This window comes from Sprattus sprattus (assembly GCF_963457725.1).
Source record: "Sprattus sprattus genome assembly, chromosome: 17".
NCBI classification, from domain to species: domain Eukaryota; kingdom Metazoa; phylum Chordata; class Actinopteri; order Clupeiformes; family Clupeidae; genus Sprattus; species Sprattus sprattus.
Window position 1 is genome coordinate 28,011,435 of NC_137915.1, and position 26,823 is coordinate 28,038,257.

Here is a 26,823-nt window from a genome sequence, read left to right on the forward strand (position 1 = left end):
TTGAGTTTGAGCTTGTTAAATTCTGATTTTTGGCCTCCAGGTCCTTGACCCTAGAGCAGCACATTTGCACAACCCTGTATGTTCAGCACCAGCATGTGACATCACTTCTGTGTGTGTGTGTGTGTGTGTGAGTGTGTGTGTGTGTGTGTGTGTGTGTGTGTGTGTGTGTGTGTGTGTGTGTGTGTTTTGTTTTTGTTGTGTGACAGGCAGTGATATCTCTGTCTGTCCACTAGAGGCTACTTATCTGCTGCTGAAAGACTAGATTAGTTTTGCTCTGAGGCGCTGAGGCTCTCCCCTATGCCATTATCATCTGCGGACACACAGACGCTTATTATCATCTGCGCACACACACAGATACTGCTCCCATGGATATGATCATCTGCAGACACACACAGATACTGCTCCCATGGATCTGATTTGGGCTTTCAACTAAGTGCTGCAGGCTTTTCTCCTCCCCAAAGAGTTTCCGTAAACCTGTCATAACACTGGTGAGGCCTTACTGGCAACAGGACATGAGTTTGGAGAGATAGGTAAGGAAAGGCTATGAAATGATATTGAACCACAGCTTCCTGGGAGTTGAAAGAGCAGTCCAACAGTGCATTAGCATCTGCCATGGTTTCAGTCCGGAGCTGTCACAGGGCGTTCTGATTGACACTGATGGGCTCCAGGGGTGCCTGGGAGTTTTAATGGAGAGGGCAGAGTGTGGTGTGTTCCTTGTTAGTTTGTAAACAAGTTTAGGTGTTAATGTGAATTATTTACCAGTTTAATCACTGTTGGATCATATATCAAATATACACCTCAAACAGGACTAGGCAAACCAGAGCTGTTAAACTGAGATCATGGTTAGTGCACCTTAACTATGTTTTCCATTTATATCCTTATTGTCAAGACACTATTATTAGTCCCAGCAACAGACACACACAAAAGCTGCACGGAGTCCCAACACAATCCAGTGCAAAATTGGATTTCCATGGAGCGCCCCTAAAAAATCTCTTTGTAATCGCATTACACTGTCACAGAAAAATGGTTATTGTTTTGAAATGAGATCGCGCTTATTGAAAAATGTCAAGAACGCCGGTGGCTTGCTGCATGGGCCAGACACACCCATCTCACCCACAGCGAAGCTGTCAATCATCTCAGAGGGGGCCGTCTCGGTAGGTCATGGGTCATCTTTGACCAGGAAAGGGGGTGGAGGCAGAGGAAGCCAGCGAGGCTAAGGAAGGACGTCTTACTCGCCCCCTAGCACAGGGGGCTCTCGGCTGGGGGGTAGATGGGCCCATCTGGATCCACTAAAGTCAGGCTCACTCAGCATGGGAGCATCCCCTCACTCTGCACCAGCGTTCCCAGTGGCACTAACACCTCTCGCTCCCAGCCCACAGGGGGCTCTCCTCTTTCCTCTTCAACCACACCCTCCTCTTGTCTCCTGTTATCCCCTGAAAAACACACCAGAGGCTCTCTCTCTCATGTGAGCCCACCATGCAGTCCCAGACCAGAGTGCTGAAAGACTCTGTTGTGATGTGCAGTGCAAGTGAGTGCAGTGAGAACAAATGCAATAGAGGGGGAGAGTGAAAGGAGAGAGCTAAAGGAGAGAGCGGAGGAGGAGAAAGAAGGAGCTTGGAGAGAGATCAGAGAAACCCTCGGGTTTGAGATGCCCTCCGGAGCAGCCCCTCGCCCCCCACCCCCACCTCAGGAAGATCCCCTGCTACTGATGGGACGCAAATCTAAATAGAGCAGCCTGCCTCCACAGCACCAGCCCTCCTTCACTAGTTTAGGCTGTGTTTTGCTTTCACAAATGAAAACAGCTTCCAGGCGGAACTCTCCCAATATTTTTCTGTAATTAAAACGAGCTGAATAACAGATTCAGAGAGCATATGACACCTCGGTAAAGGATTCCCTCCCCCGGTCAGAGAAAACAGCGTCGGCACAAGGGAGGTTCATGTAAACACGAGGCGTCTCTGTTGTGTCTGTGGAGTTTCTGACTCAGCAGGGGGTCGTGACCTTGCCGGCCTGCACACTCAGCAGGATGTCCCGTTTGCCCTCCTGAAGCGCCTTCTGCAAGCGCCTCAGCCATAAGGGTTCCATGCCTATCTGAAGCTCTCTCTCCAAGCGTCTCAGCCATAAGGGTTCCATGCCTATCTGAAGCTCTCTCTCCAAGCGTCTCAGCCATAAGGGTTCCATGCCTATCTGAAGCTCTCTCTCCAAGCGTCTCAGCCATAAGGGTTCCATGCCTATCTGAAGCTCTCTCTCCAAGCGTCTCAGCCATAAGGGTTCCATGCCTATCTGAAGCTCTCTCTCCAAGCGTCTCAGCCATAAGGGTTCCATGCCTATCTGAAGCTCTCTCTCCAAGCGTCTCAGCCATAAGGGTTCCATGCCTATCTGATTATTTGACATGGTTAATGGATGGGCTGCTCTGCATGTGGAAGTACATGCTGCAATTTTATGTCTGCTGGTTTTCTTTATGCACATTAATCATTATTCTTTGAAATGTGATTCAGTGGATTACAGTAAAAGGGCTTTGTCTTTGAGAGTAAGTAATTAAGAGATCAGTCTCAGTCATCCTTGTTGTAGACGGTAACGGTAACACAAATGTAGTCTGTGGTCTGTGTACGGCAACCAGAACCATAACCATAGCCATCTTTAAAGCTTGTATTGTGTTTGTGTGGCACAGGATCCAGGCCAAGACCAGGGAGCTGCGTGAGCGCCAGGCCAGAGAGAGGGACTACGCTGAGATCCCGGACATCAACCGAACCCTGAGCTCCGATGACGAGCACACCTACGCAGGCATCGGCTCCTTCGACTCCTCCATCGACAGTGACCACCAGCAGCATCCCCAGAGCCCTCATCAGGACCACTCACAGCCGCTCGAGGCACTCTATGCCCAGATCAACAAGCCCCGCAATGGCCGCCCTCCGTCTGCCAACAGGTAAGGAGCTCCGAGCCAAGCCGTATTATCTCTTTAATTCCTCTCAACAAAACATTGACCTTCATGCTATTATTTCCCCAAAGGGTTTCAGTGTATTGGTTTTCAGTTACATCCCTCCGCATTCACTTTCAACAATAGAGCTTGATATTGTTCTTGGCCTTCACATTGTGTACTATCAAAAAGCTGCTTCACTTCCCTGCCAGCTACAAAAGCCTGTTAATTTCTTGCTCTGTTCGAAGTACCCTGTTGAAAGCAAGAAGTCAGCCCCACTCTGTGACTTATTTCCTCCAATTGCTGAGTAAAACACACACACACACACACACACACACACACACACACACACACACACACACACACACACACACACACAAACACACATACAAACACACATACACCCACACAAACAAACACATACACACTCACGGTGAGGCACAATAATCAAGTTTCATCCTCAGCGTCCCACAGCTAGATCGTGTGGTGAGGTGAAGCATCAATTATTCTCAGGGTGTGAAAATGTAATAACAGCCAGCATCTTTTATTAGCCTGGATCTTGTAAAATCCCACCTTCACCCCTCCCCCCTCTAAACACACACTGTCACACTCACACACCTTGCAGGAGACTGCATCAGATGTGTGTAAACTCATTTGTGACACACAGAGAGTAAACCACATATACCCAAGCCAGTGGGTAAAGGTAAACACACCATGCTTACTGTTTTCACTTTGCCCTCAGATTTAGTGTTGGGTAGGAGATCTGTTTGAGCACCTCAGGTGTTGTGCAGGTGAGGCAGCGTCTGTGTCACGCATGGCTCAGGAGACACCATTTATACGTCTGAAATTAGTTTTCTTTTCTCTTTTTTTTTACTGAAAAGTTTCAAGGAACAGCTTGTCTCGCAAACACCCTCTGTGTGACACGGTAGAGATCTCATAAACAACAGTGTGTGTGTTCCCTATTCCCACTCAGTCTGTGAAGTCTGCCAGGGTGCTGCATTTTTTGAAGCTCCTAGGCCTCACGCCTCTGCAGTCTTCAGAAGTGCCTCTGATCCCCCAGGCTTCACAGTGAAGGGAGGAGGAAGGAAGACGTAAGATTCACTTTCTTCCCAACTGACAAGAGTCTGCCTCCCTCCCTCCTGTCTGTCTTTCTGTCGCCCGCTACACAGCAGCCTCACTTCCTCATTGGAACACAGAATCTAACTTTGTTCATCTCCCCCACCCCTGTATTCTTCTCTCTCTCTGGCTTTCTCTCTCTCGTGCTCTTCTCTCTTCCTGTCTTCTTTTCCTCTATTACACACACTTGTTCCTCATTAGAAAGTAATTGACTCGGCTGGATTTTGAGAATGTGCCGTGGAGTTAATAAAAAGCTGCTAATAATTGGCCTTGATTGGCAGGTGTCACTTTGTGTGTGACCTTTCTTGGGGCTCAGCAGGTGGTAGAATTCTAAATCATACCCTCCCTCTCCTCCGCTCACCAGTTGAGCTCTAGGGCTCTTCTTCTTGTTTTGACCTTCTCTCTCTTTCTGCCTCCCTCCCTCGTTTCCTCTTACAGTTTATCTGTCCCTGTTTGCTCTTACTTTCTCTCTCTCTCTCTCTCTCTCTCTCTCTCTCTCTCTCTCTCTCCATTTTCCTTTGTTAATGTCCCCATTATTAAGCCCACTATGAAGAGCTTATCTCAATATTGGTATCTGATGGGTGCTGATCCTGACATAACTCATTGGGTATCGGACTGACGTTACCAATCCACAACCTGGTGTTACCTCTCCTGACCCGAGACAGTGGAGAGGGGGATTGTTTGAAGTTGGGGCGATGAGTTTGTGTAGTGTCATTCTGAATGTTATATTCTGTGTTACAGTATCTGATCATACTGGGACAATCTAGCTGGCCATCACTATGCAATGTGTGTTAAACAACTTGCATGAGTTACTCCTGCCAGGATTGGACTGGTTGTCTAATTTCTTCTCCGAAGCGATAGTGATGCTATTTATAGCCATATTGCATATTGACATTCTCCAACATAAAACAAGAAGTTTGAAATTCTCGTTGCATGAGGAGGCTAATTACAAGCAGATGCCCTGTTACCTCTCACACAATTCTCAGACAAAAGGGCTCTGTTGTTTCCCCATACAAAGGCTCTCTTATCATCTGGACATTTCCCAGGTTCAACATGAACATCAATGTCGTTGACAAATTGGTGACGAACTACATCTTGGACAAATTTTGTATTTATTTCAGCTAATTCAGCATGTGATTTTTCGGTTTCATTTGTAACGGGACTGGACACAGAATTCTGGTTCTCTTCACAAAGGAACATTTCAGAATTTGGCTGAAACCTTGGCAAAGTGCCACCTTATACAGTTTTTCAGCTACACGCCTTTCAACTTTTCAATCTTTAGTTAAACATTACTGAAAGGATTGTGTAACTGCTCATGTTGAGAAGTGGGCTCATGTCCTCAAAAATAATCATTTCTCTTTTTAGTTGTTGAGTCAAGGTACACTGAAGTGTTTATTGCAGCTTGCCTAAATTGAAAATATATTAAACTTTCATTTGCAATGCATCTCCAAACAATCGCCTGCACAGCACCAGTATTATCTGAGATGTGTGCCCCCTACTTGGACAGAGTAGGCGTACCAGAGTTCACAGCAAGGCTTTCAAAAGTTCTCTTTGTGTGAGTCTGAAAAGCGGACTACAAGCCTTTTGTGTTTAGTCTCACACTTGAACAGGGTGGAAAACCTTTTTTCATTGTCTTTACATTGAATTAGCAGGAAGAACTTCCTGTTGGAAGGTCAAAACATGGGAAGTTGATATGTCCTGAGAGAGGAACTGTTTTGCATTTGTCGAGTCAATGACTTTAAAAGGCAAATATGTCAGCAGAGCTGTAGAGGCAAATAGAGCTTCTGACCACCCTGGAGCCATCTAATAAGAATAAAATCAGCATATCAGACATATCAGAGATCCGTCTGAAAAGGGTGGGAGAATGTTGGATGACCTTTTGAAGTTTCTTTATGAAAATGAGGTCCAGTTAATCAGATGAGAATGTGTGTGTTTGTGTGTCTACAGCTGTGTCTGTATGCGTGCAGGAAGTTTGATGCTTGCATATTGCTCAAAGGGATTTCCATTTAGATGTTTTGAGCTCCACGGTGTTTAGGGCCTCTGGTCCTTAAAGATCTTTAAAATCTTTTTTATATATATTATCACTGGTTCTCCTGTCACTAATGTATGTTCTCCTTCATATTTTTACAAGGCATAAAAGCCTGTCAACCAATTTCTTGGTGCTCCCATGTGTACCTTATGTCTTGGGCCCTGCAAAGGTGACACTATGGAAGGAGTATTTCTGTCTTGGCGAGAGGTTCACTCTGGTGTCTGACTCCATGCGGCTCTGCTTTGCTCTCCTGGTGTCCACAAACAAAGGCCTGTTGAGTCTTGTGCCTGAGGCGAGTCATTGTGCCCCACACAACTCCCTCCTTTCTGAGTGTTATTCTCCTGCCCTGTCCAGACCTCTCTCAGTCCCGCCGTCCAGCCCTCCTCCTCCTCCTCCTCCTCCTCATCCATTTGGAAAAGCTTCATAATTGGTATTATTCAACATGGAGCAGAAGTGAGATATTGTCTTTTGCTCTGAGCCATCTGTTGGCCATGTGACAGCAGAAGGCTGTGTACAACAGGTCCCTGTTAGAGAGAGAGAGAAAGATTAAGGGGAAGAGGGATTGATGGGTTTAGTGTGGGTTTCTCTCAGTCTTCTTTTCAGGGCTATTCAGTCCAGGGGCTTCTTCAGCAATTTGAGGTAGCTTTCCTGAATACTTCATGAAAATGACAGCTTTAGTTCTGTCATATCATCAGCATTGTTTGTGTTTGTAATCATTTTCATCCTACTTTAAAATCTTTTTTGCGCTTTAACTGAAATTGTGGGGGGGGGGGGGGGGGGGGGGGACTGTGTCATGTGACAGCGCTGCTAGAGTGACGCCAGGCATCAGCTGTTAGCCCCCTCAATCTAATTGACCACTCAGGGCCTAATAAACCTGTCATATCAGTAGCCATGGAGCGTGTGTGCGTCTGAGCGTATGTTTTAGTATGCGTGCTACATTTAAGATGTTCTCCTTCCTCCCGTCTCTCCTCCCCATCTCCCTGTTTCCTCTTCTTCTCTTCTCTTCTTCTCTTAGCTTCTTCTCTTCTCCTCTTCTTCTCCACTTTTCAACCATTTAATAACATCCTTGACCATAAAATCTCCAATATCTCTGCGCAAACATTCTTGATAGCATTTCCAAACCACAATAACCCCTGGCCCTCACCTAGTCCTCCCGTCTCTGAGGAGCAGTAATAACCCCTGGCCCTCACCTAGTCCTCCCGTCTCTGAAGAGCAGTAGGGTGATTAAAAGAAAACAATCGAATGCCTTTTGTTGAGCAGCATAGCCCTGCCCAGCCCAGCTGTGTAAATCCACCATGCCAATCTCCTGTGCGCTGCCCATTTCATGAGGTCTCTGTGTTATTGTGTTCCAATCAGAAGGTCACCACCACCATAAACCTGGATCAAGACAGACAGCCATGCTCATAATAGCGTGGTGTGTTTCAGAGAGGACAACATATATAGGGACACAGGTGACCACACTTGATCCAGAGTGTTCCATGAGCTCAAAACAAATGGCAAGATAGTGTCAAGTTTTATTAGCACACCACAGGTTCCCACAACAACACAGGCCGTGTTTCCTGCTGGAGAGCCAGGCCTGTAAGTTCTCTTCCATTAGAGCTCTTGAGTACAGGCTGAGGTCATGGCTGCTGACTTTTGGAACACAGCAGCATCAGAGAGGTTCCACTGCCTCCAAAACATGCTGTCCAGAAAAGTAGACTTTCAGGTTGTACAGACGATATCGGTTTCAGATTAAGAGCTAAATGTAGACCTGGCTTCAGCCAACTATAAAAGTTCTGACTTTTTTATGCATGGGATATCAATATGACATTTCTGAATATCAGTTTGACATTTACTTAGTGTTATTTACTGAATATCAGTATGACATTAACTCTGTGTTATTTACTGAGTTGGGCCAAGTGCAGGTGAACATGAGAGGACTTTTTAATAGTGTGCGAATCTGGTGAGATGGAACAGAGTGATTTTTTTTTTAAGACAGGTGCTTGACAGGGCAGCAGCAGCCCTGTGCCAGTTCCAGGACCCCTTGGGTTTTTTTCAGGACTCAAGTTGGCTTCCTTTTTTGGTGCGGCACCCTGACAGGTGCCAAGCATGATGGGATTTGGGGGAGCGTGAAACAAACCGTCACCTCACTGACGCTCAGAGGTGATTGACAGCAGCTCCCATTAGAGTCGTAGTATCTAAGCTACAAAGAGAAAAAATATGTGAGGGGGGGGGGGGGGAGGGGGTGGTGGTGAAGAGAGCTGTTAGACTTTGTGGTTTTAGAAAGTCCCAGAATATTTTCTCGCTCAGAGTACCTGTGACAGTGTGAACTCGACTGGTCGCTGACTGTCACCCACAGAAACACTGTGCAAGGTGTTTATTTCTCCTTTTCCCTCTTTCTCTCTTTTTTCTTTTTTAGAAATGCAGTTATCTCTAATTTTGTATGATGCTGAAATTGGATTTTAAAATATATATGCGCTTCCAGCAGTAGATAAAGGGTCAAGTCTTCTATCTATCTTTTTGGTGGGTATGAAAGTGTGTGCATATGTGTCTGTGTGTGTGTATGTGTGTCCGTGGGGATTTGAGGCAGCCTTATTTGACAGTGCTAATCCCAAGAGGTACACACACACACATTTTACACCTCGCCTCAACCTCCGTCACAGCTGTCCTGCTGTGTTAATGTCACTCTCACTTATGGAGTCCCTCTAATAGGGCTTACACGTGAGTAGCCTTCATCACCACCCCACCATCTCCACAGTCGAGGCGTACATTAAATACCACAGCAATCATTCCAGGCATTGTTAGCATTGTTAGCATTATCGTCACCTTTGCAACCTAATAATTGTGATAAACACCTCTTTTATGGAAAGAAACGCATTTCCTCTGTCATATTTCCTAGATTCAACAACACTATTACGTAAGTCTTTGTTCCCTACAAGGTTATCGGCTATTCTCGGTTATCACTTTTCTTTTCATGCTGTTTTTTAGCCTTTTCAGAAGATCATGTTCTGTGGCAGATATGTATACATAATGTCATTTGTGAAGTTGCCAGTAACAGCATAACAAAGAACCCACATTGTTGAGCCAAACACTTCAGTGTGAACTATAGTCGCCGGATGTCGTTATTGTGCATGGTTCGTTCAGATAATTACCACAGGCTTATTGTGTTCTGATTTGGGTTTGTGCCGTTCCCCGTAATTGCATTAAAATCTACAGTGGAGCTCGACACAGTTCAACACAACGGATGTGTCTCAATTCCCTCAGTTTAATGAAAACTCATCAACGGGTTGGGTACGTGGTCTCTTAAATTGTATATGTGAATAATTCATCAGCAAGGAGCGAGTAGGAGCACCTCAAGATGGCTTGCGTTGATGTTTGCAGAGCGTAAGTATTTAATCTCTTTACCCATCAGGCCCAGGGGGAATACTAAAACTCATACATCTACTCTTCACTAATAGATATGCGCTCGGAATGCGGCTCCCACCGATTGTGTTAATTGCAACTGCGGTTGTAACAAATGGCTCAAATGACTAATTATAAACATTGCCACTTGTTCTCCGCGACACACTGTTGTAGTATGACTCCAATTCCTCTCCCCTGATATTAGCACTTTTCTCCTGGTTAGGAAATTATAAAATAATGTCTCTTGTACTCTTTCTTCTCTTCATGTCAAATATATTAATATGTTTTATTACTATGACTGTGTGTATGTGTGTGTGTGTGTTTCTGTGTGTGTGTTTCTGTGTGTGTGTGTGTCTGTGTGTGTGTGTGTGTGCGCGTGCGTGCCTGTGCCTGAAAAGAACTACTGAGTGTATTGTTGTTTATGAACATACTTCAGAGCCGTAGGTTGTGATATAGTATGCACTTTGATTCCTCAACAGTAAGAGCATATTTTGTGGAATGTCTCCATAAACAACACACACACACAAAAAACACACACACAAATACACATAAGAACCTAGAGAACACATGTAGGAAAAAGGCAACTACGTCATGTATTAATTTCAGTTCAGAAATAATAAATCTCTCAAGTCCCACCTTCAGATTAAAACTGAAGGGGTGCACGACCTGCAGATCTTCAGTCAACAACCAGAAATGTGTGGTATGCAACCTTTGAGTAATGCTGTTCATACGTATTATGTTTTGGTCTATGGTTTCATGGCAACACTGGTGCACATATTAGTCAAGGCACAGCACACAGACACAATCTTGTCATTCATGCCACTACTTCACATGGGAGCACCATGCTCAATGGTATGGTGTCACTTAGTATGGTGTACTTGGTAAGTACACATCCAGTCACCCTATCCACATGGACCCTGAGGTGGCTATCTGTTGTGTCTCCTGGACATCATTTGTATCCAACCGGCAGCTTACCAATGTGAATACATGGATTTTCACTTCTGCAGACATTAGTCCGACACCATCCCTTATGTCAAATCCACTGACTGCCAACATCAAGTCTGTAGGCAATAGTTTATGAAGTAGGCCGCTGTTCTTAGTCACATGCCTGTCTCTGAAACCACCTCCCCACCCTTTGGACATGAAAGCTATAGCTCCCTGTGGTGTAATGCCAATTAGATACTCTAGGGTGCGCTTGTGTTTGGAGTGGGAACATATCTGTGCTGTGCTCTAGCTTTCAGATTTGATGTTCTCTCAATGTTAAGTTTCAAAGCAGTCTAAAGTAACCACAACATGATTGTCATCAGCAATGGTGTCTGAGTGTGTGGTGGACATAGTCTTTCAGTCTGTGCAGTGTGCTGGATTGGCAGATTCAGCCCCAGGCGCATCAGAGTGTAGTACTTGTTCTTGACATCATCTTTTAATAAGTGCTCATCCATCTCCTTTTGGAAGAGCAATTCCAACAGTATTCTGTTCTCCTCCAGAAAGTGGTTCATTTCGGCACGCCTGTGGCCACAAAAACTGCATTCCTGATGGTTCCCAGTGTTGTCCTTTGGTGCTGCTTCATCCATCTATGGTCTCTCTGCAGCTACATCTGGTGGTGCTGCTTCATCCATCTATGGTCTCTGTGCAGCTACATCTGGTGGTGCTGCTTCATCCATCTATGGTCTCTCTCTGCAGCTACATCTGGTGGTGCTGCTTCATCCATCTATGGTCTCTGTGCAGCTACATCTGGTGGTGCTGTTTCATCCATCTATGGTCTCTGTGCAGCTACATCTGGTGGTGCAGCTTCTCACATCTATGGTCTCTGTTCAGCTACATCTGGTGGTGCTGCTTCATCCATCTATGGTCTCTGTGCATCTACATCTGGTGTTGCAGCTTCATCCATCTATGGTCTCTGTTCAGCTACATCTGGTGTTGCAGCTTCATCCATCTATGGTCTCTGTGCAGCTACATCTGGTGTTGCAGCTTCATCCATCTATGGTCTCTGTGCAGCTACATCTGGTGGTGCTGCTACTCACATCTATGGTCTCTGTGCATCTACATCTGGTGGCGCAAAATATGCTGTAGACACACAAACATGTGTGGAGAAGTGTTGCTAAAGGTTATGTTTGTTCGTCTTACAGCCGCTACACCTCATTGTTTAGTCAGTTCCATTGTTTTGCTTCCAGGCTGAAAAATCGCTCTCCATTTGCAATACGTTTTCCACGCTGGTCGTGCAACCGGTTATGGCAGTTGATAACACAGCAAGCATTCACATTTCCTCCGTGTTTTTAAGTTGCATAACATAAGTTAAATTGTTATTGATGTGGGTCATGTTGATTGTTTGTTGTTGCTGCCGCAAGGAATTGTGGGATGGCATTATCTCCTTTCCTTTCAAAAAGGATGTTCCAGTGTAGCCTATGCTAAAGGAGATAAGAAAGGAAGCTTTAAAGCACCTTTCCTTCAGCATTTAGAGAATTTCGACCAGCTCTTATCATGGCTGCCACTTAGATACTTTGGGGTCAGTTCACTCAGTGATGAACCCTCTTAAGCAAAATAGACTATTTGACTGCAGCCTATTACCACTCAGTCTCTACCGCAGCTTCTGTGTCTTAAAATCCCACGATGCCTTGCATTGCTCACTTCACGGCTGACATCCCAATCTCATTCTCTATATTCCTTGTCTTCACTCTTTGGTATACTAGGGTGATACTGTGAGGACCTCAGCTGCAATGAATGTACATCAGGCCTTATCTTGTGCCTAATGCACTGATAGGAGAGTTCTACTGTATCTCACAGGCAGAGAGCCAGTGAATTATTGTATTGTCTGTTTTGATTCTTTTCCTCTGCCTCTTTGAGCGGTCCCCTTGGGAAGGAGGGGATGAGATAGAGGGAAAGCCAATTTAGTATGCATTCATACCATTACTTTATTTTAGAGAGCAAACAGCCTGAAAGGAGTACTTAGGCTAAAGCCCACACGTAACAGGTGTGCACACACACCAAACACACACACACACACACACACACACACACACACACACACACACAGGACCACACACAAGAACAAACATAAAAACACACAGAAACACAAAGGGCAACATATAAAATAGCCATGCATGAATTAACCCAGATTGATTTTTTTTTACACACTCCTTATATGCAGGCAGACACACACACACACCCAAACACACACACACACACACACACACACACACACACACACACACACACACACACACACACACACACTATACACATCGACTACTACACTATATAATTACCTCTCAACTACTACTACTACTATTACTTGGCTCTGCTGATTAGAATGCATGTTAAGTCTGTCAATGCCCTTCAGTTGAGCATCTGAAAGTTGCCCTAATGAATTTCAGCAGAGACATGAAAGTGGATTGGGAGGCTCATTCTGCATGCAAGAGGTTAGGGGGGGCCTGTGTGAGAGAGCAGCTACACCCCTGCCCCCTCTCCACCCAGCACCCAAGGGCAGCTCACTCCCAAGCTGCAGCCGCAGCAAACAGGCACTTAATCCCCTCCGCTTCCCTATGATGAGCCAAGGTTGAAATGTTACTCAATGGTGACTTAAACCTCATTGCAGCCCACCCAGAGACTTCCTGTTTTTAAAATGAAGAATAGTTTATACATTCATAAGTGAGCAGAACATATACAACACATGTATTTTCAAACGCATGTCACAATTTATAATTTAACATAATTATTTTCTTTTTGATGTTTTAATCTCTTCCAGGCTAGATGTGTGTCATGAGAGGAGGGACTAAATACAATTCTAAAATAGTAATATCAATCATCATTGTGGTCGAGGTCCTGCAGATCCTCTATTCGGTCATTTGGACTTGTTGTTTGTTGTGGGTTATATACAACACATTACGGAGCACACCATGAGAGGGAAAGAGAGAGCGATGCTTTTTCATTCCCAGAGGCCCACGCTTTTCAGATATTGCTGCAAAGAATTTTCTGGGTCAGTGAAAGGCATTCCTGTTCCTCCAGCTCCATCGCGACTGTATGTCTGTGTAATGTAGTAGACAGTTCTCACATGATGGATAACCCAATTCTCTAACTTAATCTCGGATCCCACAGCAAACATAACATCTCCCGGCTTCATTTCAGATATCCCAAAAATAGTCCCGGTAATAAATGCGATTGAAAAGCAGGTGATTGAAGCTTGGAGCTCCTATATACTGCTCTATGTGTTTCCTCTCTGTGGTCTCTCCTCTTGTGCCTGTACCACAGTGTACAGAGCCCTGTTTTGTCCTTCTCATTTTCTTTCATGTTTTCCGGTTTATGCTTCTCTGAAGTTACTTTCATATGCTTCTAAATGTGTCTTACATGAGATGATGCCCTTGTGTGTCGGCCTCTCAGACATTGGCAGACACAAACCTGCCATTTGCTTACACACCTCCTCTCTCTCAGGGATGCTTGAGCGGGTCCAGACTCCATGTGGCAGTCTTACACTCTCTCCTTCCTCCTGCTCTCCTCTCCCTGTACAATCCCTTTCTCCGTCTTCACGGCGCTGGCCTGATGTCTGCAGGACACATCTACCTCAGGACGTCTGGCAGCCCGGGCTGAGATTGACAGGCTGTGAACAGATTGACCAGTGGGAGGGCCTCTCTGCTGCTCCTTTAGCTGCAGGAGCGAGGCTGTGAGCGTAACCGCCGTGCCACAGCTCTGCCATGTGCTGTGTGTCTCTCTGTGGGTGTTATACACTGGGATAGAGGGATGCTGCCTGCCTGCCGTCCCCAGCCTGATAAATGGACATTCACTGAGGCAAAATGGAGGCTGTTGCGTGTCTGGTGGTCAGGTTGCAGGTTTTCCACCCTAACAATACCAACACCACTGCTAACCCCAGTGCATAATGTGAGGGTGTCTGTGGTCAAAAGTCATCCCACTGCGTTTGTGTGTGTGTGGTCCAAAGTCATCCCACTGTGTGTGTGTGTGTGTGTGTGTGTGTGTGTGTGTGTGTGTGTGTGTGGTCAAAAGTCATCCAACTACATGCAAATCAACAGCAAGCGTTGCTGACTCTTTGAAGAAATGGGTGAGGTGATTAATCCCAGATTACAAACTCTCTCTCTCTCTTCTAGCTCTGACTCTCTATCTATATCCATCCTGTGTCTCTGTTTTACTGTGTGTGTGTGTGTGTGTGTGTGTGTGTGTGTGTGTGTGTGTGTGTGTGTGTGTGTGTGTGTGTGTGTGTGTGTGTGTGTGTGTGTGTGTGTTTGTGTGTTTGTGTGTGTGTGTGTGTGTGTGTGTGTGTGTGTGTGTGTGTACACACAGGGACCTAATTTAATTTACCTCCAGCCCACCACTGTGCCAAGGAGCTGCAGCTCTCTATCAAAAACAATGGCATTAGCACTAGCATGCTATTTTAAGAGCAGTCTCTGTGTTCCTATTGTCATTTCTGCAGCTTCACTTCCAATCCCAAGACTTGGAATCACCCTCTGGCCAGAGAATGTGATCATTCAGAGCTTCCTTTTGTAAGAGCTGTCGCTGAATTAGTGCATGTAAATGATAAGAAGGAAAATGCTACATATTTCTTCTGGCTGTAACACAGGGATTGCAGGAGCTGAGGAGAGAATGAAGACAGCATCTTATTTTCAGCAAGGACTTGTGATTTACTCAGCCTCTGTGTTGTAAAGGGCTTTTAGTTTTTCTAGAAATGTGTATGCTGTACTTTATGAAGAATGTTAAAATTTCAGATATGATCTTTTTAAAATACCACAGATTCAGTTCCCACGTCTTCACATTTTCAGACTGTAAGTGAAATATGTGTTTAGAGGGAACACACGTGTGTGTATATAACAGCTTTATAGGGACAGTCAGTGAAATATGTGATTATAGGAAGCACACATGTGTATATAACACCTTTAGAGGGACAGTCAGGTCCCACTATGCTGCTGCACCCTGAGGACTCAGGGAGTCAGAGAGCTCTGGGGCGTCTGGGAGCTCCATCACCTTTACCAATCAAACAGAGCCACCAGCAGCCCATCTTACTCACTAATGTAATCCATCATGGCTGGATTTAAAGAAACCTCACTGGTCATTAGCCACTGCACAATGACCATCCTTGAGTCAGGGAGTTGGTAATGGGCACATGATGTCATGTGGAGTCTTTCTGCAGATGCACTGACGCAAATCCAAGGGGATATTGAGGTTGTCTTTAATGAAATGAAAACCGCTGGAAGCAGAGGAATGTCTGCATACCTATTTCGAAGATGAAAGGAATAACAGAAGAGACGATGTTTCTATTTTCGTCCTCATCATTGACGTGACATTTTGTTTATGCCAGAGTTAAAAATGGGTCAAATTAATAACCACCAGGCATTTTAACGAAGTCAGCCTTATTGAATTGCTCGCCGGATTGGCTGAAACTTCATGTCAATCCTGAGCAATAAGAAGACTGCTTTCCCTTCATCGCTCATCTCTCATTCACGCCGTCTTTCTTACTCTCCGACTGTTCTCGGGGTTTCATTGTGCTGCCCTTCATACAGACCCATGCACTCAGTCGCTCAATCCTGACATCCCTCTGTTAAACTGCAACCAATCCAGGTGAATGGTGCCGCTTTGATGTGCTGTAAGTGCCCCATGGAGAGGGCTGTGCCATCCAAATGGCCCTCCTCACAGCAATGATAAACCATCAAATATGGTGCAGGCTTCATCATTATGATGTCCGTTTAGGCTCTCAAATGTGCCAGAGCCCTCTGTGCTTTGTCAGGTTCATTGTAAAGGCATTTTATGGCCTCTTATGAGCGAGTGAGCAAGGGGGTGTTTTCAAAGTAAGCTGTTCATAACATGTTTGTGTACTAAACAAGATGTCACCCAGCCTGAGACATATAAAGGAGGAAAGGCTGTAGTATGGTCTCATTCAGCCGCCTTTTGCTGTCAGCTCACAGCTTTGTCATGCTAATGCACTCTGAAAACTCTCTGTGAAAAAGGAATAAACACATGGTGTTGTGTTTTGCCATCCAAATAGCACCATAGTGGATGGGCTGGTAAAAGGTAGTCTAGTATTGGGGTTGAAGAACCTTGTGGGGATGCACCGTCTCCCAAGCCCGTGCCGGAGAGAGCTGAGGGGGAGGCTGAATCAAGATGACGGCTAGGTGTTGTGCATTCTTCTCACATTTTCCATTTGGCTCATAATCTCTCACATCAACACACAATGAATAAATTCATGACAAGAGAGAGGCCTGACGGAGCCGGAGCCCTGCAGAGAGAAAAGAACAGATCAGAACAGGGCAGGAGAGGGAGGAGAGGGAGGAGAGGGAGGTCAAAGGGTTTCTTCTGATATTCATGATTTCTGGCCTTTTTGCCTCTGTTAATCCAGACAGAGCTTTGTTTGATCTCCTGGGCCGTTATGCATGTCTCCGTGTGTGTGTGTGGGAAACATACACACACATAGAAATATGCACCAGTCAGTACACTTCAGTCAGTCAGACAGTCAGTCATTTCATACATATCTGTTATTGACTTAGGTGATTTTTGCTGCTCTGGATTCATAGCTTCACCTCTTTTTGCAAATAATAGGAAATGTTCTTAAAAAGATGGGATTCACCTCCTAACTAGCAGCCCTTGAGCCGTCGGTCAGAACCAATTGTAATTTCAGTTCACTCTCCCTTTCTCTTTGTCTCTCCCTCTCTTTTTCATGTGTCTGTCTCCCTGTCTCTCCCTCTCTTTTGTGTTTCTCCCTCTGTCACACACACTCACACACACACACACACACACACACACACACACACACACACACACACACACACACACACACACACACACACACAGCATTAATTAACCCACTCAGTAGAAACGTTGATTTGAGGTGCATCCATGAGTGGCTTGTGGACTGCACAGCTGTCTGCCTCTGCCAGTGTATTCTAATGACCTGGGGCCTGGGGCTCTGTTTGGGGCTTCTTGCTTCCTCCAGGGTTTCTGCCCTGAGGCTGATGACAGGGAGAGAGGAGGGAGAGAGGTGGGGGGGGGGGGGGGGGGGCGGGGGGGTTGAATGGGCACTTCAGGCCCCATAGGGGGTCAGACCTCAACAACATGGATGGAGATGAAAAAAAGAACGAGGGAGAGAGAGAAAGAGAGAGAAAAATGAGACGAGTACAGAAAATGAAAGAGGGAGGGGAGCTGGGCTTTGAAAGTGTTGGGCTACACACACACATTCCCCTTGCATGGCACCCAGGCAGGCTCGTCTGAATGGGGGCAAATCCCAAAGCTGATTAGTCAAACTTGTGATTTTCAGTTTCAACCCAAGACACAAATCCGCCTGCTTTTCAATATTCATGCTGGAGTGTCCCAAGCTTCTCTCTTTTCTCTGCCTTCCACACGCAGGCAGGGCCGCTGAGGAAATGCTCTCCTTTAATCAGCTTATGGACAGAGAAACGCAGGAAACATAGAAAGAGAGCAAAGGAGAGAGAGAGAAGGAGGAGATGAAGTGGCAGTGTTGTGTTTGTGTTTTGACGCGGTGTCTGAAATAACAGCCCCACCTGTGGTGTGTATGCAAAATGGCTGCAGATAATGGCAGGGTTGCCAGTCCAACCTGCAGCAATATTGAATGTTTATTCAGGGTGTGTTTTGATCGAGGATTGTAGGCAGCACACAATGATGGGTTGTTATAGGGTCATATGTGTGTACTTTATGCTATATTCACAAAGGATTCAGGCCCCTTCACTTTTTTCACATTTTGTTATAGCATTTTTTTATTTATTTTTATCATTTACATCTACACTCTAAACCCTAAAATCACAAAACAAAAACAGCATTTTTTGTTTTTATTTGCCACAGAAAAACTATTCAGACCCTTTTACTCAGTACATAGTTGAAGCACCTTTGGCAGCAACAAGCGTTGTACACCTGGATTTGGAGATTCTCTGCCATTCTTCTCCTCTCAAGGTATGTGTGGTTGGATGGGAATTATCAGCCATTTTCAGATGTTCGATTGAGTTCAAGTAAGTGCTGGTGCCAATCAAGAACATTCCCATTCTTGTCCCTAAGCAGCTCTTGTTTAATCGTTGCTGTGTGCTCAGGGTCATTGTCCTGTTGGAAGGTGAACCTTGGGCCCAGTCTGTCATCTCTCACAATACCCTCGCTGATGACCTGCTCTTTGTGTGTGGAGTAGTCTTTCCAAGAAGGAGAGCACATCAATGCACTGGGCCACAGCTGCCTTGTGCTCTGATAAGTTCCTGCCTCCTCATATGGCTCCCTCGTATAGCTCCAGACGAGCCTGTCCCTCTTGAAGATAACCCTGGAGGAGTTGAGGAGGAGATGGAGCAGTGAGTTTAGTGAGCCCTGCACTGGGGGTCACATACACCCCAGCAGATAGTGGCTCTGGTGCCTCCCCCGGAAAGAAACAGTTGTAAATATCTTATTTATAATTCACTTCTGAAGTGTGAGTCATCCCTAAGCCATGGCACATAACTCAGTTTTGTCAAGGAGACTCAGGGTCTGCTAAGGCTTTCCAGCCAGAGGCCCAGTCCCAGTACTAGGGCGTCTACCACAGGAGGACAGGAAACACCTCTCTGCCTCGGCCCAGTCATCCATTGCCTGATGTTTTCTACTGATTTCAAAACCAACCATACAATAAACTGCTGAAAAGGGACGGATACTCAACAGTGACAGACATTTGAAAACATTGTTTTTGTCAGCTGCCATTATCAGCAGTGAGATGGTCATAACATTTAGTCATTTAGAAGATGCTTTTGTCCAAAGCGACGTACAAGGGAGAGAACAGTCAAGCTACGAGCGATAGAGACCTAGTGTAACAATAAATACTATTTTCAAGAAATAGAAAAAAAGTGCAGTAATGTAACTGCAGTAAGTGCAAGTTTAGTAGGAAGGGAGGTGCTCTCTGAAGAGTTGGGTCTTCTTCTTAAAGGTAGAGAGGGACGCCCCTGCTCTGGTAGTGCTAGGCAGCTCGTTCCAACAACGTGGAACTACAAATGAGAATAGTCTAGATTGCTGTACTTGCACAGAGGGCAGTGCTAAACTACGCTCATTAGACGAGCATGCAGTCATCATACTGCATCTATATGACTCATCCTTCCATCAGACCTCTATCAAAGTATTTATGTTGAAAATAATAAATATATAACTTCAGCTTGATTGACCTGAACTCAATTATGTCTATCTAAAATGCTTAAAAGCAAAACTGAATCAAATGAATAATGTGATTTAGAAGCATTTATTGATAAATAATGCATGAGCTTTGTTTTTCCCTCTTGTATGTGTTAGAGAGGAATTGAGGAGCGGGTTCTCTACCGTTGTCTGTCTGTGAGTTGTGCTAGTGTGTGTGTACATGGGCAGTGTTAAAAGGAGTTGTGCTAGTGTGTGTGTAAATGGGCAGTGTTAAAAGGAGTTGTGCGAGTGTGTGTGTGTAAATGGGCAGTGTTAAAAGGAGTTGTGCTAGTGTGTGTGTAAATGGGCAGTGTTAAAAGGAGTTGTGCGAGTGTGTGTGTGTAAATGGGCAGTGTTAAAAGGAGTTGTGCTAGTGTGTGTGTAAATGGGCAGTGTTTAAAGGTTTAGGGAGCTCTGAACAGCTGAGCAGCAGGGAATAGTTTGTCCTTTTGTACACCTGTACAGACCTTCGGGCACAAAAGATGAAAGGCAAATGGAGAAATTGAGATTTCAAAGATTGTTTGACTTTTTTTCTAAATTAGTAATCATTACACACACAAGCTCAACTTTTTGAAGCTTTTAACCTCATATAGTCTCCTCCCCAACACACACCCATACACAACCACTTTGGCAGCAGTGAATTGAGGTTGTAATGCTCTTCTCTGCCAGTGAACATAGTGGGGTGTCTCAGACCTCTGGCCCTCCTCCTCTCTCACCTCTGGCCCTATTCAGAAGGTGGAGGTTACCAATAGAGCCCTGAGGTGCTGTCACTCACAGCTCCCACTCACAGGTCAATTTGCCAGGCTGCCTAAATGTGTCATGTCAGTGTTCCTTTAGTGTCAGGGGTCATCATTAAGGGCCAAAGGGTCAAACCAAGGAAGTTTGGTCTTTTTCTCTTAGTCTCTCCCACACTCCAGTGACCACTCTTTTATTCACTTTTTCTACTCAATTCAATTTTATTTTTTAGAGCGCCAATAACAACTCAAAATCGTCTCTCAAGTCGCCAGGTAGAGAGATGGAAAAAAGGGAAGGAGGATAATTGTAATGTGTGTGTGATGCAGTTTGGGCAATGTGTAGTGGAACCTTGGAGGCCTTTGTTATATGGGAATAGGCATCAGCAGGAAGCAGGGGACAGCAACACAGTGGAGGGTTTAAAGTGACCGGAGAAGAGAGAAGACATAATGGAATAAGGTATTCTAATAGTCTTATATATACGTAAACGCAATTATAATGGTGGAGAACAATGGCTCAGCCGCCTTATTTTCTGAGAAAGGTAATATGTATTATTCTTGCCTGCTTAAAACGAGCAAGAGGAACCTTTGGCCAGGTTTCCCTTAACCCATTTCTGCCTAAAACGCCTGCTAAAAACGCCTGTTAAATCCTATGCTATTCTATGAGAAAGTACCTCATTTCCTGAGGGTTTTCTGAGAAAACAGTAAGAATTGTCAACGTCTACAAAAACCTTAATATCTAAGCCTCTGTAGCACTTAGAAACATGAAATAAGAAGCATTGTGAAGGTAAGAACTGCAGGTTTTATTAAAACCTGCTCCCTGAGCACACAAACAACAATAACATTTGTAAAAAACTCTCAAACACACAAAAACAATATAAATCAATGATATAAAATACAATAAATACAATTTTCAAGTATGCAAACATTATGAGGGAGGGGAAGAGGGGGAGGGAGGGGGAAAGAGAAATGGGGAGGGAGGAGAGGAGAGGGATGGAGACATCCAGGGGTGGAGCTGGCCTCGCAGTTCACATGGAGCATGAAGCCATGGCGGGGTCAACGTTATCCTGGAGATGGAGATATCTGTAAAAACGTATGGCAAAGCATTCAATCATTGTATTATTATGAGACCCACCCTCTCAGCTGGTGCTAAGACAATGGCCTACTAGACTGTCTATAGGGTATAGGGGTTATAGGTGTTCATATGCCAATTGTTCAGGTCTCTTTGAGGCACAGACAGGGAGTACACATTCAAGTTGGATACACAATAAAGCTACACTAACAGAATAGTATATTTGCAGTTCCATCAATGTTATTTATAGTATTTATATTTATTCATAATTGTATTACTATTCATTATGATGTATTATGCTATACAGTTCTCCACGTTATTTTACTTATCTAAAATCTTTGGACAAAAACGTCTGCTAAATGTAAATGCTATTTATTCATTATGCCATTATTGTATCTATAACTAACATTATTGCATGTATATATTATCAACCATCATCACCATTAGTAATCGCTATAGCACCACTATCATTACTGCCCATTCCGTTTTCTAAGAGAAGAGAACTCGGAAGATCGCACAAGAAAACAAAACATAAATAATTACCTCCAGATCATTGCCGGTTGTCCAGTCCACCTGGAATCCCTCCTCCTCTCCTTCCGTGCCCACAAAATCCCACTCCTGTGCCGTATCTAATGGATCCTCTGACACAAAGTCATTATCCTTCTCCCTCTCAGACTCAAATCCTTCAAAATCTATGTCGAAATCACTGACATCGCTATCAAAATACTCCATGTTCAATGCTACTTCTTCACTGCTACTTCTCGCTAGCCAGCATGGTATCACTGAAAACAAGCACAGAATATCGCGTGGCTATCTGATTGATTGACGTGATTTTCAGCCAACCAAAGTTCATTTTGGTGGTCATCTGATCTTTAGCAAAGCCTTAAGACCCATCCCATGTGTAATTTTAACCAACCAGAGTGAGTTATACGCTGCATTCGTCATGAAAACAGCACGTGTACAAAATGCTGCGCTACGCAGCAACCGGCAGGAAAGCCTATGCTGCGCTACGCAGCAACCGGCAGGAAAGCCTATGCTGCGCTACGCAGCATCCGGCGCCAATGGGTTAAGGATATCTTTGTTGTGTTCATCTTTCCCTCAACCCTGACCAGTTGCCACACTCTTTGCCACAAAACACCCCCACAGTAGGATGCTGCAGCCACCATGCTTCACCGTTGGGATTGTATGGGGCAGGTGATGAGCAGTGCTTAGAGTTGAGGCTAAACAGGTTAACTCACTGTGGCCAGGCAGCCAGCTCCAGTCCTCCTGGTTGTCCCAAACTTCACGGAATCACAGCACGTAAGGGACAGTGGGTTAGGATGTAGTGGCTAGTGTTTGTGAAAACAACAAACAGAGGAGGGCTCTGTTAAACACCCCCCAGACTATTTCCCTTACCTCAGCGTCATATCAGTGTCCATACTAATGGCCCACTTTCTCTCTCTCTCTCTCTCTCTCTCTCTCTCTCTCTCTTTTCACTCTCACTTGCCTTTACTTCAGTTCCACCAAAGAACCTTTTTGCATCCACGTGAAACTACCCAGCCATCCAGAGTGTGCCCTTATCTTGCCCCCTGGGTGATTTTCCACGATGAAATGTACTGCTAAAACCAGAGGCTAGTGCAGAAAGAAGAATCTGATGTTCCCACTTGACTCTGTTAGGTCCACTCTCGTCTAGTTTATTTTCTCTAGATCACATTAAAAAGTGTTTCTGTCGGACGAGAAGTGGCCAGTCGCTGCCTTGAGATGGATCAGCTGAAGGAAACCAAGATAGGAGCCGAGGTTGGCCTTACGAGAACAGACAGATATCTCCCAGCAAGGGGCCTGTTTTTCCCCCTAGTCGGCTAATTTTACAACCCCCCCCCCCCCCCCCCCCCCTCGCATCTGCTGATAAGACAGCGAAGAGTTGAGGATCAGGCACTTGCAAGTCTCTCACTATTGCATTAGTCTGACACGGGAGTCTCTGTGATTGATGAAAACAACCACAGCACATAACCCTCTAAAAATGTTGGGCCAATTATGGTGAACATTACTTTATAGGGAGAGTTTCAGTGCGTCTCCCTGGATAAATGTTTTTGTCACTTAATCCCATCTGTGTCCGTCTGTGTTATGGAAGGAATGTTTCCCATTAAATCTCAATTTCAAATGTGATACTTTTTTTTCACTTTGAGGTTCCGTCAGCAACAACCCACAGAGGCAGTACCACACTAACTAACTTCAGACACCAGCCGTTGTCATGTTAAATTCATCATACCGTCCGTATTAATCCTAATGTATTATAAATCAAATAGAGTGTGTGCTGTGAAAATATATAACTGGCTAAGGGCATACAAAATGTTTTGGCATGTGTGTAGAAGAAAGCGGTAATCTTTATTCCCCAAGGAGCTCAGAATCCAGGTCATGGGGGGGGGGGGGGGGGGGGGGGGGTTGAATTCCCATAAGCCAATCACATGCTGATTTGTGTGCAGGCAGTCCAACTCCAAACAACCTCCCCTATCTGACTCTTTTCTCTCTTCTTTTCTTTTCTCTTCTCTTCCCTTCTCTTCTCTTCTTACTTCCTCCCTTCAATCTTTTCCCACCTTCGTCCTGCTGGTCTCTATTTGTAAGAAAAAAAAAAAAAAAAAAAAAAAAAGAACAGCTACCCTTACCTGAGATGGTCTTTGATCACACCTCAAACCTCCCGTAGCATTGTGGTAAAGGTATGGGATGGGGGTAAGAATGGCAGGTAATTTTCTTCGGCTAAATCTGCGGAGCCATTTATTCCTCCTGTGCCTTCCTCCCTGTGACAGAGCAGAAGCACTAGAGGAGAAGAATAAAGAAGGTTTTCACCATTCCCACATTTACATTTATTATTGAGAGTATTTCACCATTCCCACATTTACATGTATTATTGAGAGTATTTCACCATTCCTACATTTACATTCATCATTGAGAGTATTTTTTGGAAAAAGCAAGTTGTTTATATTGTTAATATTGTGATCCTATTTCACAAATGCAGAGTCTTCCATGCCTGCAGACATAAACCACATGCAGCCACTGGAGAGAGAGAGAGATGTAGTGTGTTTCTGTGTTGATATACATATACCTCATACAACCACTAGAGAGAGAGCGTTGTAGTGTGCCTCTGTGTTGCTATGTTGAGGTTTATGATAATCACTTTGGGCCATTAGCATATTTAAAACAGTGAGTGTTCAATCGCTGTGGGTAGCATGTCAGATGTCACAACGACATTATCATCTGAAGCCAAATATTAATTCTCAAATCAATTAGCCAGCATGGGAGCTCAGTGACTGATGAATCATGGGTAATTAGCCTGTAGGTGCGCTGCTCGTGCGCTACGTTATCTCTCTGTGCTTAGCTGATGTGCGTTAAGATGCCCCCCATATCAGCTAATGCGGTTAACTCATTATTGACTCCCAATTACATGTAAAGACCATATCAGTCCATGCATATTAAATTACAGAAGGTTCCGTGGTGATAGTCAGGTGAACTATGAGTCTGCTGCCAATACATACATTTTCTCCTTATATGGGTATACACTACAGTCGTGAAAAGAGAAACGAAGTGAGAAGAGAGAAAGTTAAGGAAAAAGGAAATTAATAAGAGAAAATTGTCCTAATAATAATCACTAGTAACTGTACTTCCTTCTTCAAGTAAGCACAGGCCTTCTTTTGTAGACAAAAGTAATGGGCTTCTCTTTTGACATGATTTCTTTTACCAAAGTATGTTTTCCCACCTTAATGCAGCCTCGCTCATGTAAAAACATCTCTCTGGTTCTTAATGTGTTGTCAGTGCTATCTCGCCAGGTGGATAATGGGGTGGTGTGCTGGGAGTGTATAAATGGCTCCTAGCTGGCCGTAAGGACATGTAATTGGAGTATGATCTGGGAGAGCTGGCCTGCTACTGTGGGTAGGAAGTCGACCTTGGTTTATATTTACCCATAACACAAATGTTATCCGCTCTTATCAAAGGACCTGTCAATCAGTGAGTCTTTCCACTCCAGGATGTGTCAGGTTCTCCACCAGGCTTTGGTTATGGGATGCAAAGCTGAAGCCACTGGCTGATATATCGGTGTCAAGGGCAACAGCAATGGGCTGAGCAGCTGTCCTAAGCAGTTTCACCTCCAGGAGGTTCAAGTCACAGTCAAAATACTCATTGATCCTGATGATTGTATTACAATGATGAATGTATACACCATCTTCACGCAATACACAGCTTGAGTATGCGCCTGAAACACTGCCTGCGAAAATACAAACACAAACACACACACACACACACACACACACACACACACACACACACACACACACACACACACACACACACACACACACACACACACACACACACGCCAGCATGCCCACAGATTTAATCTCAGGTTTCACCTCTAAGGTGACCAATACATGTAACAGTCAAATAGTTGGGTGACAGGGAAGTGGGAAGCATTCTTGTGGTAGCAGGTGTGTGTGTGTGTCTTGTGTGTCTTGTGTGTCTGGTGTGTGTGTGAGGTAGCAGGGGTGGGTCTGGAGGCCTAATCCTCCTGGGGCTCCAGGTGCAGAGAGACGAGATGATGACCAGGGACAATGAACAGATCTGAGCCCACTCATGAGCCTCCTGGGTGGGGAGGGCCTGGTGTGTTTGGGGGGCAGTGAGTAGAGGCATAGGCAGATGTTCTCTGCTCTTCTTACCAGAGCACTGGGTGAATCTTATGAATCTGAAGTCATTCATCTTTCACTTCATTCAAAACAAAGGGCTCACAATTCATTTTGGGCAACCAAAGGGCTACCAGGGCCTTACCGGAAATGTTGCGAGCCCTGAAACCACATGCAACTCACTCTGAAACCACATAAAAGTCTCTCTGAAACCACATTAAATCCCCTCTGGAACATGGCAGTATATGGTGCAGTGATTGGGCACTGAGTGATGATCACATGTACTATTTGCTGAGGGAAGTACGGTCTGGCCTGGAGAGGAGGATTTTCTCTAAACTTTGATGGATTAATGAGCCTGTGACACGGAATGTTTCTGGAAAGCTGAGGACACAGTACCAACTATTGGGCTTGATGGGTAAATGTGTGTGTGTGTGTCTGTGTGTGTTTGTGTGTGTCTGTGTGTGTGTGTGTGTGTGTGTGTGTGTGTGTGTGTGTGTGTGTGTGTGCGTGTGCGTGTGCGTGTGCGTGTGTGTGTGTGTGTGACTGTGACTCTATTGTTTACCCAGGCCTAAGTAGGGATTAGAAGCTTGCTGATGTTTTCTGTCAGCCACCCTGTGTGTGCACGAGTGTGGGGCACTCCATGCTCAGTGAAAGTGACAGTGGCAAGGCTGACCCCAGATTAGGGTCTTGCTGAGTGATCTGTGTCTGTGGAAGCAAGAGGTTAACACGTGCCCTCATCTCAAACACACACACACACACACACACACACACACACACACTAGCTGCAGCTTACAGGCTTACATCTGTTTCACATA

The 26,823-nt window shown here is 44.9% G+C and overlaps 1 protein-coding gene across 1 annotated transcript in view; it reads left to right on the top strand.

Annotated features, from left to right (window-relative positions):
* Nucleotides 1–26,823, top strand: part of pard3aa (par-3 family cell polarity regulator alpha, a) — a 349,907-nt gene that overhangs the window by 271,829 nt on the left and 51,255 nt on the right. The window contains exon 22 of the mRNA XM_080855535.1: nucleotides 2,669–2,923. Within this exon, the coding sequence (XP_080711661.1) occupies nucleotides 2,669–2,923 (255 nt within the window). The remainder of the gene's footprint in view (nucleotides 1–2,668; nucleotides 2,924–26,823) is intronic.